Here is a 15919-nt window from a genome sequence, read left to right on the forward strand (position 1 = left end):
CTTTAAGCATTCGATGATTTTATTTCAATTTTAAATATTTTTTTTTTTTTAATTTTTAATATTTAGTTTTTCATAATAAGTTTGCTCCCCTTCGAAAATAAGGTTGGTTCCGCCCCTGATTATGGCCCAATTGCATAATAAATCAAATCTTTATATGTTCTAATATTTTTTTCCTTAACTATGTTGGAACTTGTTGACTGACCGCATTGAGAGTCGAAATATATCTCATACTCATCAAGTGAAGTCTAAAATTAATAATTTAGCATGAATCATCTACGATATAAATCAACAGTAACCTCATCTAGTATGATGTACCCTTGATATTTGTGCATTGCATAAGGACAACGAAACCTCCCTTCTGATATAAAGGAAGGTAGTTGACAAACATCCTTGATGAAAAATTTACTTCATTAAAGAATTCATCTATTAATATCTTACATCCAGATAACAGTAGATTGTACATTCAATTTTTTTGATTTCGAATATCTATATCATATGTGATCTAAAAAGTCCTACAAATGAATTTCAATGATCATCATATTGTTTTGTTTATACAAAAATTAAATTAATTTTCTATCAAATTTAAAACACCATAGAAAAAAAATTTGTATGAAGGGTATATTATCAATCATTATTTTATTTTTCAAAATTATGACATTTTTTTTTTCTAAAATTTTTGAAGCTTTCTTCTATGTCTCCAATTCATCTTTTTCTTTCTGATTTCCTTCATCAAATTATAACCTATGATCTCTCTTGTTAGTTCACTATACCGCTAACCTTTCTTCAGTAAAAAAAAAATTTATATGAAAATGAATCGTAGTATTTTATATGAAAATGAATCGTAGTCCTTCTCCTATTCATAAATGAAGGTGACTTGTGCATGAAGATCGAACACATAGCTTAGATTTACAAGAAAGTGCCAATAAAGATGACCTAAATTAATAAAATTTTGCATGCTTGGATACTTTTAAAGTATGCAAAGGCTTACATGATTTTGCTTAAATATTATTTGTCATATCATTCATTGTTGATATACATTCAAATATATATATGATAAAGAGAATAAAAATATTAATTTGTTATTTTATAATTAATAGCAATTTTATTTAATATTAAAAGTGTAATTTTCAATGCTAAATTAATCACTATCTTTTATTATAAAATATAAGTATATAAATATTAAATATATGTATTTAAATATATGATACTTAACAATGAAAATTATAAATATTAAATAAATCATATGCTGATAGTATACTTGTTCCTTTTATGCTTCATTATTTATGCCCTTTAATTGCATTAAAATTTTTTAAAACAATTTATCTTATGCACATATCTTATCACACATACATGCATCCAAAAAATCAGAACTGCTAATTTATTGATGTTAATTCTCTAAATCCGATTATACTTGATTGCATATTTTTGGTTAAATGGCTATGGCCATTTACACGCTATAAGATCCTTGTAAATATGCACATATATACAAATACGCATGCCACATATATGTATTTATCATGATGTAATGATTATAATAATACATGTCTATAGCTATGCTGTAATGTGATGTGATCGGAGCTATGACTTCATTATCTTGTTTGTTGACATCTGTTTTGCAAGGATGCTAGGCAGCTAGGTGATTAGGGATTTAGGCTTCGTTTGGGATGGCTTTCTTATTGCTTCTCAAAACAGTTTTTTAGTATAAAAATTAAAATTTTTGTACTAGAAAATTATTTTTTAAGAAGCAACAAGAAGGTCGCCCCAAACGAAGCCTTAGACTCCCTTTTTTATTGCTTTATAATACATTGATTACTCTGTGATACTGTGTTTCATATTGCCTATACTATTTGTGATGACGATTAGACTCCTGAGATCTCACATCACTCATTGACAAGTCAAATTCATTCAAAATAAAAGGGTGCGTCTACCTCTTATCTATTGAGTTTGACCCACTTCTAATTTATATATGTAACTAGGTTCACATCACTCAATCACAAGCCAAAATCCTGACCATGCAGGGTGTAAATACAATATTTTTAGCTCATGATTATTGATATGATCATATTGTAAGTCTTAATGCTGGGGTTTCTTCTACGGTCTAGAAGACTCCCAATCCTAAGTGTCTAGAGCTTCTCCCAAGCTTCTCCCTTCTTATGATTGTGGAGTACAAGTCCCATCTATCAGCCTAGGATGAAGCTCCCCTTACATATCTAGATCTAAGGTACAATAGGGTGATGCAACTCATTGGTACTGATAAGGATTTTAATGGTTAGAGAAGTCTTATCATCTTTTCTAACTAAGTAGACTAAGAGCTACAACAACTCTGGAAGATAAACAACCATGGGATCTTGATCAAGGCCGTCCTCCCATCTCTTTGGTTAGTATGCCCTTCCCTTTGGTTTAATCAGCCTGTTATCTAAAATAGATCCCTCCCTTAGGACAATTCTCTCTCTGCATTAAGATTTGAGTTATTCATCATACACAACCTTCCATGCAGGGATATAGATGATTCATAATCTCTCGAAGGAAAAAAAAAATATAAATTATTTAATTTTAGGTGCACTATGCTTGCCTTATTTAATTAATATGAATTTTCATGATTTTAAAAGTTTTAAATTTATTTTTATTTCTATTAATTTCTTTCTCTTTACATTATGACAATTGATCAATCTATATAATAGTATTCAATTGGCTCTTAAATCTTTTCAAAATTATCTACGCTTGAAAAGTGTATTTAAGTAGAATCTTATTTTGTACTTTTGCATGAATTTTTCTTAATATCATCATGAAAATATCTATACTTCAAATCTTCTTGCTCTTGTGCATGTATGTCAAACTAGGGAGGAATCTTGTAGACTTCGGCTTCAATTTAGCGTCTTCTTTCAATCTGGTTAAATGATAAAAAAGCAGCCAACAAAGCATTTTTTAAAAAGTTGTTTGGATGAAACAACTTCACAGCTTTTTCTTCATTTTCTCAAAATTTGATTTAAAAGAGCTGTTTTTTGAGAAATTAGAATAGAAACTTTGCTCGAAAAGCAGGCTTTAAAATGTTCTGATAGAAAAAGCAGAAATTTTTAAGCCATACCAAACGAGCCGTTCTCACAAAAGGATTCTCTGTTCCACATATCAGCAATGGAAAAACTACGACAAATTGGGGAAGCCATAGGAAGTCTAAGAGCTTTCATGGCGTTCCGAGAAGAGATACAGATTAACCGAAGGCAGTGCTGCTTGCTCTTTGATGCTTTCAGCCTTGCCTTCGATGTCATTACCCAAGAGCTAAGGCAGCACCTGAGATTTGATGAAAATCAAACAAATTGGCATGCACTTGAAAACCCAATGAAGGAACTCCACAAGGTGATCAAAGAGGGTGAGTACTATGTTAAGCAATGCTTAGAACCTAAAGACTGGTGGGCAAAGGCCATTAGCCTTAACTTGAATACAGACTGTGTTGAATTCCACCTGCACAACTTGTTGTGGTGCTTCACTGTTGTTCTTGAAGCCATTGAGAATGCAGGAGAAATTAGCGGCCAAGACCTTGAAACCATTCAGCTGAAAAGAATTGTACTCTTAAAGAAGTACGAGCATGCGTGGATGGAACGAAAGCTCTTCTTTCATCGCTTCGCGGAGCATTACTTACTTTCTCAGGAGATGTGCAATTCATTTAGCAGTGTTTGGAAGGAAGACAGGTGGTTACTCACTGAGCTAATATCTGAGAAGAAGATCTCAATGACATTAACAAAGCATGAAAGCCAGCTTGCTGAGCTTGTATTGGCTCCAAGAGATGAGTTGCATTCCACCTCGGTACTTGCGGGATCAAAGGACTTCCAAGTGAGGAGAAGATTAGGCGATGGGGGGCAGTATAAGGAGGTGCAATGGATGGGTGAATCATTCGCTCTTCGTCACTGCTTTTGTGATTCCAATTCCATGTCTGCTGAGATCTCTCTTCTTACATCAGTCATGCACCCCAATGTTTTGAACTATATGTATGTTTTCTCAGATGATGAGAGGAAGGAGCATTTTGTTCTTATGGAGCTCATGAACAAGGACCTGGGTAGATACATAAAGGAAATTAGCTCTGCAAGAAGAAGAGTTCCCTTCCCTCTACTTGTTGCAGTAGACATTATGATTCAAATTGCAAGAGGCATGGAGTATTTGCATTCAAAGAAGCTGTATCATGGAGATCTAAACCCGTCAAATATTCTGGTGAGGTCAAGAAGCCACTCATCAGATGGCTACTTGCATGTTAAAATTACTGGATTCGGGCAATCAGGCACTAAAAGCTGGAAGCAATCATCGCAATCATCAAACCAAACAGATAAGTATCATTGCATTTGGTATGCACCTGAGGTACTGGCAGAACAAGAACGGTCGCCGCGCTCGCAATCTGCAAAGTTCACAGAGAAGGCTGATGTTTACAGCTTTGCAATGATTTGTTTTGAGCTGCTAGCCGGAAAAATCCCATTTGAGGATGATCACCTGCAAGGGGATAGGATGAGCAGGAACATAAGAGCAGGAGAGAGGCCATTGTTCCCTTCTCAATCTCCAAAGTACCTCACCAATCTAACCAAGAAATGCTGGCATGACGATCCATCGCAGCGACCAAGCTTTTCATCCATATGTCGTGTGCTTCGTTACACAAAAAGGTTCCTCATCATGCACCCAGATCACAACCAGCCAGACTTGCCAAGTCCCCCTGCCGATTACCTCGATATCGAAATGTGCCTATTAAATAAATTCAAGGTGTGGACGACTGTAGAAGCATCAAAGGTTTCAGAGATCCCATTCCAGATGTTTTGTTACAGAGTTTTGGAGAGGGAGAGGGATAAGACCAGTATGAACCAAACGGAGAGGTGCTTAGATTCAGAAAGTGACCAAACATCTGTTTGTGGAGATGAGATTGGACTGCAAATGATGGTTCAGGGGAAGGCTTTCTCTAACTCTGGTGCTCTACCAAGATCGCAATCTCAACCAGAAATTCTTAAGAAGTTATCTGGGAAGCTGGATATGAAGGCCAGCAAGCTATCAGGTAACTTTTTCCTGGATTTATACCAAAGCCAATTCAATCTATATTGTTATGATGGCCTATCAAAGGTTTAGAATGGGAATAGTTTTGATAGCTTGGAATATCAAAGGTTTAGCATATTTTGTTCTTTTCCGAAGATTTTTTAAATTATTTTTCTACTAAGGAGAGCTTTCTAAATGGAAAAAATGCTGAGATTCTTGCAACGAATGCCAAAATCCCCAAAATAAATTAGCTCTTTAAATAAAATACATTAAAGATAAACACATTGGAAAAATTTTGAATCCATGAACATTTAAAAGATAAAAACTATGTTTTATGATTATATGCAATAAAATCTGTCAAAACTTATAGGAGAAAATGGATGTCACCATATTTAACAAAGGAATATATATATATATATATATGAAAGTGTAGATGCTTAAGTGTTTAAAGAGGTGGATGTCAAAAAGACAAATCATATTTTAAATAAAAAGTAGATTACGGCTTCGTTTGGGACAATTTTCTTTCTGTTTCTCAAAGCAACTTTTTAGTACAAAATAAAAAAAAAATTGTACTAAAAAGCTGCCTTAAGAAGTAGAAAGAAAGCCGTTCCAATCGAAGCCTACATTTCTTTTTGAATCCACCAGCAGATTTCCTTACACAAAAAAATAGAACTTCCTATAAACTCTTTTTACTAGTTGCATTTTTACTAAATGTTAGCAGAGAAATAAGCATTCACATGCAGTGAAACCTTATTACTATTGAGCTGTAAGCCAAAAAAAAGAAATAAAGAGCTCATTTTGGCCAAAAAACTTTTCTTCTCCTTTGATTGTTGAATCCATAACTTCAAAGAGAGAGGGGAAAAAAAAAAAAAAACTCATTTGCTCTTTTATTTTGGCAGCACAGAAGAAGAAAGCGAAAGCAACAAATCAACCTCAACTTCTGATTCGTGAACATCATCTTAGGAAAAATTCTGGAAGTCCGTTGGATCCAGCAATGAGCCCCTCTCCAAGAAGCTTACGAGGCCATGAATCAGATTCTGGCAGAGCTTCAAATAAGTATTTTTCTTCTATCTAACAAACTTGCAGCAAAAGTGAATTCTGATAGAGCTCTTTGCTGCCACAATCTCTCTATTTTTCTGATCCTTACCAGAATTTTATTTCCTCTTAGTCCTATTTCTCCTTTCACTTTTGACCAACAGACACTGAAGCATTTAGTTTTTGCTTTTCATAAATGGAGGACTTTCCTGTCTCCAATCTGGCTTTACTTAGTATTTTTTTCAGCTTTTTAATATATTTGAGCTTCTGCAACATATGACGGATTACAGGCTCACAGTAGAATCATCTTGTCAGTGTTATAATAATGATTCAATTATCAGATTTGCTTAATATTTAGTATTATAATGTTATCTGATTATGAAGAAGATTTTGTTTATGGTTGGAAGAGCAAATGTGTCGGTGACTCCCCTGAGAAAATACTCTGTATTCTGTTTGATAATAATCAGTAACCTTCGCAAGAACTTTTTTTTTTCTGCAAGAACACATAGGCCTGTAATTGCTCAACTCTTCCTATAATTTCTGAAGTTTTGTGAAATATATAAGCTTATGGAATTCTAACCTTGCTTAAGATATATATTAGAAGAATTACATTTGTCTTTCATTTTAATCCTTTAACTAAAGCTTACTAATAAACAACGGAAAAAACATGATTGTAAATTTGTTGTCTTGTTGGAAGTCTCATATTGTAGGATTTTTACATTTTCTTGAAAATATGTAAATCCATATAATGAACGTATAACTCAAGCAAGTAATTAAAATCTTACAACTTAAATCAATGCAAGATAAAAGATAATAGTATGATATAAATCATATAAAGAAATGCATGTATCAATGTCTATATTGATTATTTATATCAATTTATCCTTCTACAGTTCACTTTTCAATCCATTACATCATCAGTCACGGTAAATTACTAACTAATACCGTTAAATAGGGCTTAGCATCACGACGCTCATCCCATCAGCGCCAAAGTGCTTTCAATCAAAATTTTCATATTTTTCAAAAAAAAATTTACATATTTGAGTTATTACAAGATCAAACAATTTGTGACCCAGCTGAAAAATTTTAGGGCCATCGCTATTCTAGAACAGGTCTTTAAGATCTTAAAGATTTCATGAGCAGTTTGGATACAGAGTTTAATATCCTAGGCATTACAACGCTATTTCTCATCCAGGAAATGAAGGGATTCAAAACCATACCGTCTACTTGATCGATCCATTGGCGATGCCTTATTTGTTCTTTGCGGAAAATGCAATCGCCATTGCCTGAACGTTGCAGGTCAAGATCTGTGACTTCAAAGAGATTACCAAGTTGTTGGAATGAAGCAAATAATACGGGCTAAGAGGATCATCGATGGTTACGCCCATTCCCGTGAGATGAGAGAAGAAAATTAAGGCCGCAGAGTAAATTGCGCAGTCTATCTTAGGCTTAGGCTTCGTTTGGGACGGCTTTTGAAAACGGAATTTTAGTATAAAAATTAAAAAAAATTTGTACTACAACTCTGTTTTAAAAAGCAATAAAAAAGCCGTCTCAAACGAAACCTTAAAGGTGCAAACAAGTCGACTTGTCTCATGTCGAGTGGCTCGTCAAGCTTAGTCCCGAGCTCTGCTGTCAAGCTGATGTGGAACATGATAGGGGTGATACGGGTTAAGCCACGGGTTAACCCACTCCAACACTCTTTCTGCCTTTCCCTAACAAACTACAGCCTCCACTACCATTTTTTGTTATTTGCTATTATCACTTTACTGTTTTTACACATGTGCTGCTTAGTGGTAGTACTTTAGTCTTTTACCAATTTAGAAAATACTTTAGTATAATACTAGTATTATGGGTTGTAGAGAAGACAGATGATATTATTACAATTTTCGGTATGAACTTCTTTTCCTAAATTCTCTGTTCTTCCCCTTCTCCTTCTTCCCTTCCTTCCTGTTTTTATTATTTTGTTGCAGGTTCAGTGTGTTCCATACACCAACTGGTATCGGAGCTCGGCTTCGAGCTTCAATGGCGGAAGGTAGCAAGCAGCCAGTTCCAGTCGACAACCGGAGCTTGGAAGCCTTATGGACGACACAGACGAGCATTTCACGGCAACTGGAAACACTCACTATTCGATCCCTCAGGACGAATCGACCAAACCCAACAATGGTGCGACCTGGAGCGCCGGCAACCATACCGGCACCCCACTTTCACCATCAACGACACACGCCGCCCACAGGACATGTTGCTTCGGATTCGGAATTCGAATTCGAAGCTACACAACCATTTGAAATGTCGGACTCAGCGGAAGAAGAACCCCCAGTGTATTATGATCGACCGAGGCGACCTCAGGTGCACCACCGCCAACAGGGGGAGTTCAAAGTCAAATTAGATATTCCTTTCTTCGATGGCAGATTGCACATAGAGGATTATCTTGACTGGGAACGGGCTGTTGAATCCTTCTTCGATTACATGGAAATAGCTCCCGATAAGCAAGCAAAGTATGTTGCCTGTCGCTTAAAAGCCGGAGCGGGAGCTTGGTGGATGCAAATGTTACAGACGCGACGTCGAGAAGGTAAAGGCCCAAATACAAGTTGGTATCAATTGAAAAGGCTGCTGCGAGGACACTTTCTGCCTACTTATTTCGAGCAAATGCTCTACCTACAATACCAACATTGCCTACAAGGCAATAGAACAGTGAACGAGTACACGGAAGAGTTCTACAGGCTAAGTGCTCAGAACAATTTGAACGAGATGGATAATCAACTCGTGGCAAGATACATTGGAGGGCTGAAAGAGATTATCCAGGACAAGCTTGATTTAAATGCAGTTTGGTCGCTGTCACAAGCCGTGAATTATGCTCTTAAAATCGAACTGCAGCTTAGTCGACATCCCAGAACCAATTACACTCATCGCTATTCCGCAGAGACTGTGACGCCTCAACCGATTTCTAATTCAATTAAGTCGCCAGCACTGCAATCGGGTGGAGCGGGAATTCTGGGAGCCGAACCAAAGCCTAACCTCCGCCCTCGCTTCCCGCCCAAGGATGCCAATCCGTAAACCAAACCAACAACGCTCAAATGTTACCGGTGTTTTCAACCCGGACATAAATCAAATGAGTGTCTAAATCGCCAACAACTCCAGCTGATTGACGCAGAACAAGAAGACAACCTAGAACACCCATCTACCGAAGCCGTGAATGAATTGGAGCCCGAATACCTCTAGGCTGATGAGGGAGAAACAGTTGCTTGTGTATTAGAGAAACTTCTCTTAGCCCCTCAACAGGCTAACAATTCGCAACGCCATTCGATCTTCCGCACTCATTGCACCATTGGCGACAAAGTCTGCAACATGTTGATTGATAGGGGATGCACTGAGAATATTGTGTCGCGAACTGTTGTAACGAAGCTGTAGTTGAAGACGACCAAGAATCCTCATCCGTATAAGATAAGTTGGGTCAAGAGAGGGGTTGAGATACTAGTCACTGAAATGTGCAGAATTACCTTTTCTTTTGGTAAAAACTATGTCTGTGAAGTACTGTGTGACGTCCTTGAAATGGACATTTGCCACATTATTTTGGGCCGGCCATGGCAGTTCGAGGTGGGGGCAATACATGACGGACGGAACAACACGTACTCCTTTGACTGGATGAATCGCAAGATTATATTGATGCCTCAAGCCCTCCCAGCTTCAGACAAGGATAACACTGATTCGTCCACCATGTACATTGTGTCCGGGACCAGCCTCATACATTCTTGGCAGGAAAATTCGATGATGTTTGCACTTATAGCTGAAGCCGCTGAACCCTGCCGAATTTCACCCAACATTCCTGCTACAGTCCAACCTATACTTCAACAATTTGCTGATGTATGGCCCGCTGAGTTACCGAATGCTCTACCACCTCTCCGAGATATACAACACCAAATCGATTTTCAGCCAGAAGCAACACTTCCTAATCTACCGCACTATAAAATGAGTCTGCAGGAGCATACGGCGTTGCAGAACATTGTTGATGAACTGCTGGCGAAGAAACTGATTCAACCAAGTTAAAGTCAGAGCGCCGTTCCCGCCTTACTGGTGCCAAAAAAAGACGGTAGTTGACGCCTATGTATTGATAGCCGGGCTATCAATAAAATCACAGTGAAGTATCGGTTTCCTGTGCCGCGTCTTGAGGACATGTTAGACAAACTCGTGGGGGCCGAAATCTTCTCCAAGCTCGATCTCAAAAGCGGCTACCATCAGATTCGTATCCAGCCGGGAGACGAATGGAAGATGGCATTCAAGACGCGAGATGGCTTATTTGAATGGCGTGTCATGCCGTTCGGATTATGCAATGCCCCGGCTACGTTCATGAGATTGATGAACGAAATTTTACGGCCAGCCTTGGGGAACTATTATGTTGTTTATTTCGACGACATTCTTGTGTTCAGTCCTACTCTTCAAGATCATTTGCAACATCTCACCTCTATTTTTGAAATTTTGAAAACTCACAAACTATACCTTAATTTGCCTAAATGCGAGTTTGCAACAGGATCGGTGCATTTTCTGGGTTTTATTATCTCCCGCAGAGGCATTCATATGGACGCTCAAAAGGTTGCCGCTATTACTCAATGGCCTACACCGCGCTCAACGACTGACGTGCGGAGTTTCATCGGCTTGGCGAACTTCTATCGCCGATTCATACGATGGTTCAGCCTCATTGTAGCACCGATTACCGACTGCCTCAAGGCAAAAGTGTTCCAGTGGGATTTAGCACAACAACAGAGCTTCGAAACGCTTAAGGCGGCGTTAAGTTCTGCTCCCTTCCTCGCTGTACCAGACTTCACCAAACCATTCCAAGTAGACACTGACTCTTCCTCTGTAGGCGTTGGAGCTGTTCTTTCATAGGAGGACCGACCAATTGAGTTTTTCAGCGAAAAACTGAGTCCAACCCGTCAGAATTGGTCAGCATATGAACATGAGTTGTATGCTGTTATTCGAGCTTTAAAACAGTGGGAGCACTATCTCCTACATCAAGATTTCATTCTTAATACTGATAATCAAGCTCTCCAGTTCATCAACAATCAGAAAACAGTGAACAAAATGCATGCTCGCTAGATAACATTCCTACAAAAATTCAGTTTTGTATTGCGCCATAAGTCGGGAGCACAAAACCGAGTCGCAGACGCTCTAAGTAGGCGAACCGTCTTACTCACACAGTTGCAAACATATATGCAGGGCATCCATGCGTTGCAGGAGTTGTACGCGACGGATAGCGACTTCGCCGATCCCTGGACCAATTTGATGCAAGAGCCCCTCCATCCGGTCAGTGACTTTTCTATTAGGCATGATTTCTTGTTTAAAGGAAATCAACTGTGTGTGTTGGAGTCTTCTTGGAGAGAACACCTCATTAAAGAGCTGCACAGCGGAGGGCTGGCTGCGCATGTCGGGAAAGCAAAAGCTTTAGAGCAAATGCAATGTCGTTTTTACTGGCCACATCTCCGTCGAGACGTAATTCATTTTGTGGAACGTTGTCTGATGTGCCATATTTATAAGGGAAATGCTCAAAATACAGGACTCTACACCCCTTTACCTGTACCGCAATCCATATGTGAAGACTTAAGTATGGATTTTATACTGGGGCTTCCACGAACAAAACGGGGAGCAGACTCTATCATGGTCGTTGTGGATAGGTTCTAAAAGATGGCTCACTTCCTTCCTTGCAAGAAGACTTTTGATGCACTAAATGTTGCCATTTTGTTCTTCAAGGAGATCGTTCGCTTGCACGGAATACCTCACAGCATTACGTCCGACCGCGACGTAAAGTTTATTAGTCATTTTTGGAAAGAACTTTGGAAGAGGTTGCAAACTGAAATCAAGCTGAGTTCAGCTTATCATCCACAATCCGATGGTCAAACGGAAGTGGTTAATCGAACGTTAGGAAGTATGCTACGATGCTTAGCCCATGAGCACCCTAAACAATGGGACGATTACCTTGGCCAAGCAGAGTTCGCCTATAACTCTATGGCCAATCGATCGACTGGGCAATGTCCTTTTAGCATCGTTTATATGAAGATCCCCAACCATGTAGTAGACATCACAATACTGCCACAATGTCGGAGCAAGTCGGCTGCCAAGACTTCCGAAGAGTATACAAAGATGTTAACAGATGTCCGAACTAAGTTGGAGGCCGCCAATGCCAACTATAAGCAAGCAGCTGATTCCAAACGCCGCCTCAAGCTGTTCAACCCGGGAGATCTAGTAATGGTTCGCCTCCGTAAAGAGCGGTTACAACCGGGTTCACACTCCAAGCTCAGTCCTCACAAAGTTGGTCCAATACCGATCCTACGACGAATCAACGATAATGCTTATGTCGTTGACCTGCCTCCACAATATCTTACTCCCTCAACTTTTAATGTTTCTGATATTTTTGTTTATTCACCACCAGATTCCGGACAAATTCAATCCATTTCCTGTGATGAGGAAATTTCTAAAGCCGGGGAGCCTGATGTGGAACATGATAGGGGTGATACGGGTTAACCCACTCCAACACTCTCTCTGCCTTTCCCTAACAAACTACAGCCTCCACTACCATTTTCTATTATTTATTATTATCACTTTACTGCTTTTACACATGTGCTGCTTAGTGGTAGTACTTTAGTCTTTTACCAATTTAGACAATACTTTAGTATAATACTAGTATTATGGGCTGTAGAGAAGACAAATGATATTATTACAATTTTAGGTATGAACTTCTTTTCCTGAATTCTCTTTTCATCCCCTTCTCCTTCTTCCCTTCCTTCCTGTTTTTATTATTTGTTGCAGGTTCAGTGTGTTCCATACACCACAAGCTTTGTCCCGAGCTTGTCGTTGCGTCCGCCGTTGAGATTGGTCATCCTGAGCTTGTTCGTTGTCGTCCCGAGGCTCCGCCGTCTAGATCCATCATCCTGAGCTTTTCATCGCGTCCGATAATTATCAGGTGTTTGCAGACCGATTTCTAAATTCTCTATTATGGATTCATTATTGTGATCTTATCACAACCATTCAAAACAATGATCTATTTATAGATTTTCGAAGAGGAATATTCTTTTTATTTTTACCAGAAATTTGAATGCTTATGTTGATCATATCATAATTTTTTAAGGTATTTAACTATTTTAATGTCATCAAAATTGAATAATATTTGACTAATTAGATTCATCTCATGGAAATGTACATTTCAACTATAAAATTACTGAAAGTAGAGTTCAAATGATCCCAATATAAAATTAAAATATATATAATTCAAATATTAATTTCTTTTAAAATATCAAAGATAATAATTTATTTTATATTGCAAATCAATATAACATATAATTAATAAAAAAAATGAAAATATTAATCTTATTTATTTATTTTAATTAAAAGGAATTTACTTGCATCTTATATTTAAAATTTTAATATTTTTTTATATATCTAATAACTAAATCCTTATATTCAATTGCATAATACTCTAATCTATAAATCATATTAAAAATATTACTGACATATATTGATATGTCATCAAAAAAATTATCTTGATCGGACACGAATCTCGAGAAAAAATCAAGTTGAAAACTTCAAAAATTAAATATGGGATCATCTGAACTTTGATTTCAGCAAACTTACAATCGAACTGATCGTCTCGGAATACGAACCCTACGACACCAAATTCGACTCAATCCGAGCTCAAGTGGGTCAAAATCAAGGACCCGAAGTGCTATTGGAAAGTTCGAACCACAATTTTGGTTACCAAATGGTTTCCAAATATGACATGCTTATAGTCCAATCAAGCGGCTCGATGAGATGAATCCAACGAGCCCAAGATCACCAAATTCCAATATCATTAAGACCTTCAAATTTCTGATGAACGGTCTACGATCAGGGGATTCAATATCGACCGTCCATCTGAACCACTCCACCTTTGCCCTTGATCCTTTTATTTACATGTCATGCCATCCTAAAAAAGCTATAAATAGCCCATCATTTCTCTTGAGAGGGGACCCATGACCCAAGCAAGAAGAAGAAGAGGAGAAGGAAAAGAGAAGAGAAGAAGAATAGGAGGGAAGAAACTCCTCGACCATGGCCGGAATTCAGACAGACTTTCACGAGACGCCGGAATTCGGCCCGACTTCTACAGGAAGTCAGAATTTTGTCCTATTTCCACAGTACACTGAAATTCAGCCCAAATTTCAAGTGACGTCGGAATTTCACCCGACCTCCAAGTGACGCCGGAATTTCACCCGACCTCCAAGTGACGCTGGAATTTCGCCCGACCTCCAAGTGACGCCGGAGTTTCCCCCAAACTCCAAGTGACGTTGAAATTCTGCCCAACCTCCAAGTGACTCCGAAATTTCGCCCGACCTCCAAGTGATGCCGGAGTTTAACCCGAACTTTGATTGACGCTGGAATTCTGCCCGACCTCTAAATGACGACAGAATTCCACCCGACCTTCAAGTGACGCCAAAGTTTCACCCGAACTCCAAGTGATGCTGGTGTTCTGCCCGAATACCATCTAACGTCGAATTTCTCCTCGTTCGCCTATTGACGTCGAGCTTCTACCTGATGCCGGACATCCGCTTGTTACCAAGTTTCTACCAGACGCCAGACTTCTACATGTTGTCGGACTTTCGCCGGACATTTATTCGATGCTAGATTTTTGCCCATTGTTGAATTTATACTTGACACCATCCTTCTGACCTTCGTCGTTAGACAACAGTCCTTCTGAATTACGTCGTCCACCGACTACAGTCCTTCCAACCTCCGTCGCCTGCCGACTACGATCCTTTTGACTTACGTCACCCACCGACTACAATCCTACAGACCTTCGTCACCCGTCGACTACATTCCTTCCAACTTACGTCGCCCACCGAATACAGTCCCTCAGATAGAGCAAACACATAAGTAGTGATTCTTTGTATTCTCATCATATAATGTACTATATATGATATACATCAAGTTAAGGCCTTCCCCTAAGGAAGGACCTAATTTGTAATCAGCTGTAATACGAGTGGATTCATTCAAACTGGGCTAGGCTCCATAGGTTTTCCCCCTTTTTCAGGTGTTTTCTACATAAAAATCTTGTTGTTTCATAAATACTACAACATCTCTTTTATTTGATTGTGTGCCAGGTTTTTATATAAAGTTAAGACATTAAACTTTATATTTCTCTACCGCCGTGAATACTCCATGACACAACAGTTTGACGCTGTCTGTGGGAATGTGATTCTCGATTGGGGGGACAATTATTTCTCTAATCTCAAAAGATCTCTCTTATCAACTTCCTAATATCAGTTATTGCTGCATCAATATCATAAGAATCAGATGTGGACTTGGGGGCAATTTTGACTCCTACTATGGTTAAAAAAAATCCTTCAATGCTTTCATCATCAAGATGATATTTCAGTAAAATCCCAACAAATGCAAGGATTCTTCAAAACAATTATAAGCTTTATACAGTCCCTCACGAGACTTCTACTACTTGGGCAAGATCTACTCGACCTCAAAAAGATAGTAATGGTCTAAAAATAAACCATTTTTCACCTTTAATTCGGGATACACGCAGTGTTCGCCCACTGCCAATCAAGGTAAAATTGATCACATGGAGATTTGATTCGACCTCTTCCATACATGTTAATGTCATCGAGCAAAGGCTCTAACATACAACCTTGGATAGGTCTTACAACCTTGGTGGATTCTCTCGACCTCTTCCATACAAGTTAACGTCATCGAGCAGGGCTCTGACATACAACCTTGGATAGGTCTTACATCCTTGGTGGATTCTCTCGACCTCTTCCATACATGTTAATGTCATCGAGCAGAGCTTTGACATACAACCTTGGATAGGTCTTATATCCTTGGTGGATTCTCTTTACCTCTTCCACATAGG

General features: G+C 38.5%; 1 protein-coding gene across 3 annotated transcripts in view; it reads left to right on the top strand.

Annotated features, from left to right (window-relative positions):
• The window catches only part of LOC110104951, a 23707-nt gene extending 17305 nt beyond the window's left edge, over positions 1–6402 (top strand). Inside the window, exons 2-3 of one of the 3 annotated variants that reach the window (XM_020834263.2) lie at positions 2841–5026; positions 5904–6402. In XM_020834263.2, the coding sequence (XP_020689922.1) occupies positions 3133–5026; positions 5904–6079 (2070 nt within the window). In that variant the 5' untranslated portion in view covers positions 2841–3132 and the 3' untranslated portion in view covers positions 6080–6402. The remainder of the gene's footprint in view (positions 1–2840; positions 5027–5903) is intronic. The other 2 variants (XM_020834265.2, XM_020834266.2) reach the window with 2 other exon arrangements.
• The last annotated feature ends 9517 nt before the right edge of the window (positions 6403–15919 follow it).

Source organism: Dendrobium catenatum, unplaced genomic scaffold, assembly GCF_001605985.2.
Source record: "Dendrobium catenatum unplaced genomic scaffold, ASM160598v2 fragScaff_scaffold_113, whole genome shotgun sequence".
In the NCBI taxonomy this organism is placed as follows: domain Eukaryota; kingdom Viridiplantae; phylum Streptophyta; class Magnoliopsida; order Asparagales; family Orchidaceae; genus Dendrobium; species Dendrobium catenatum.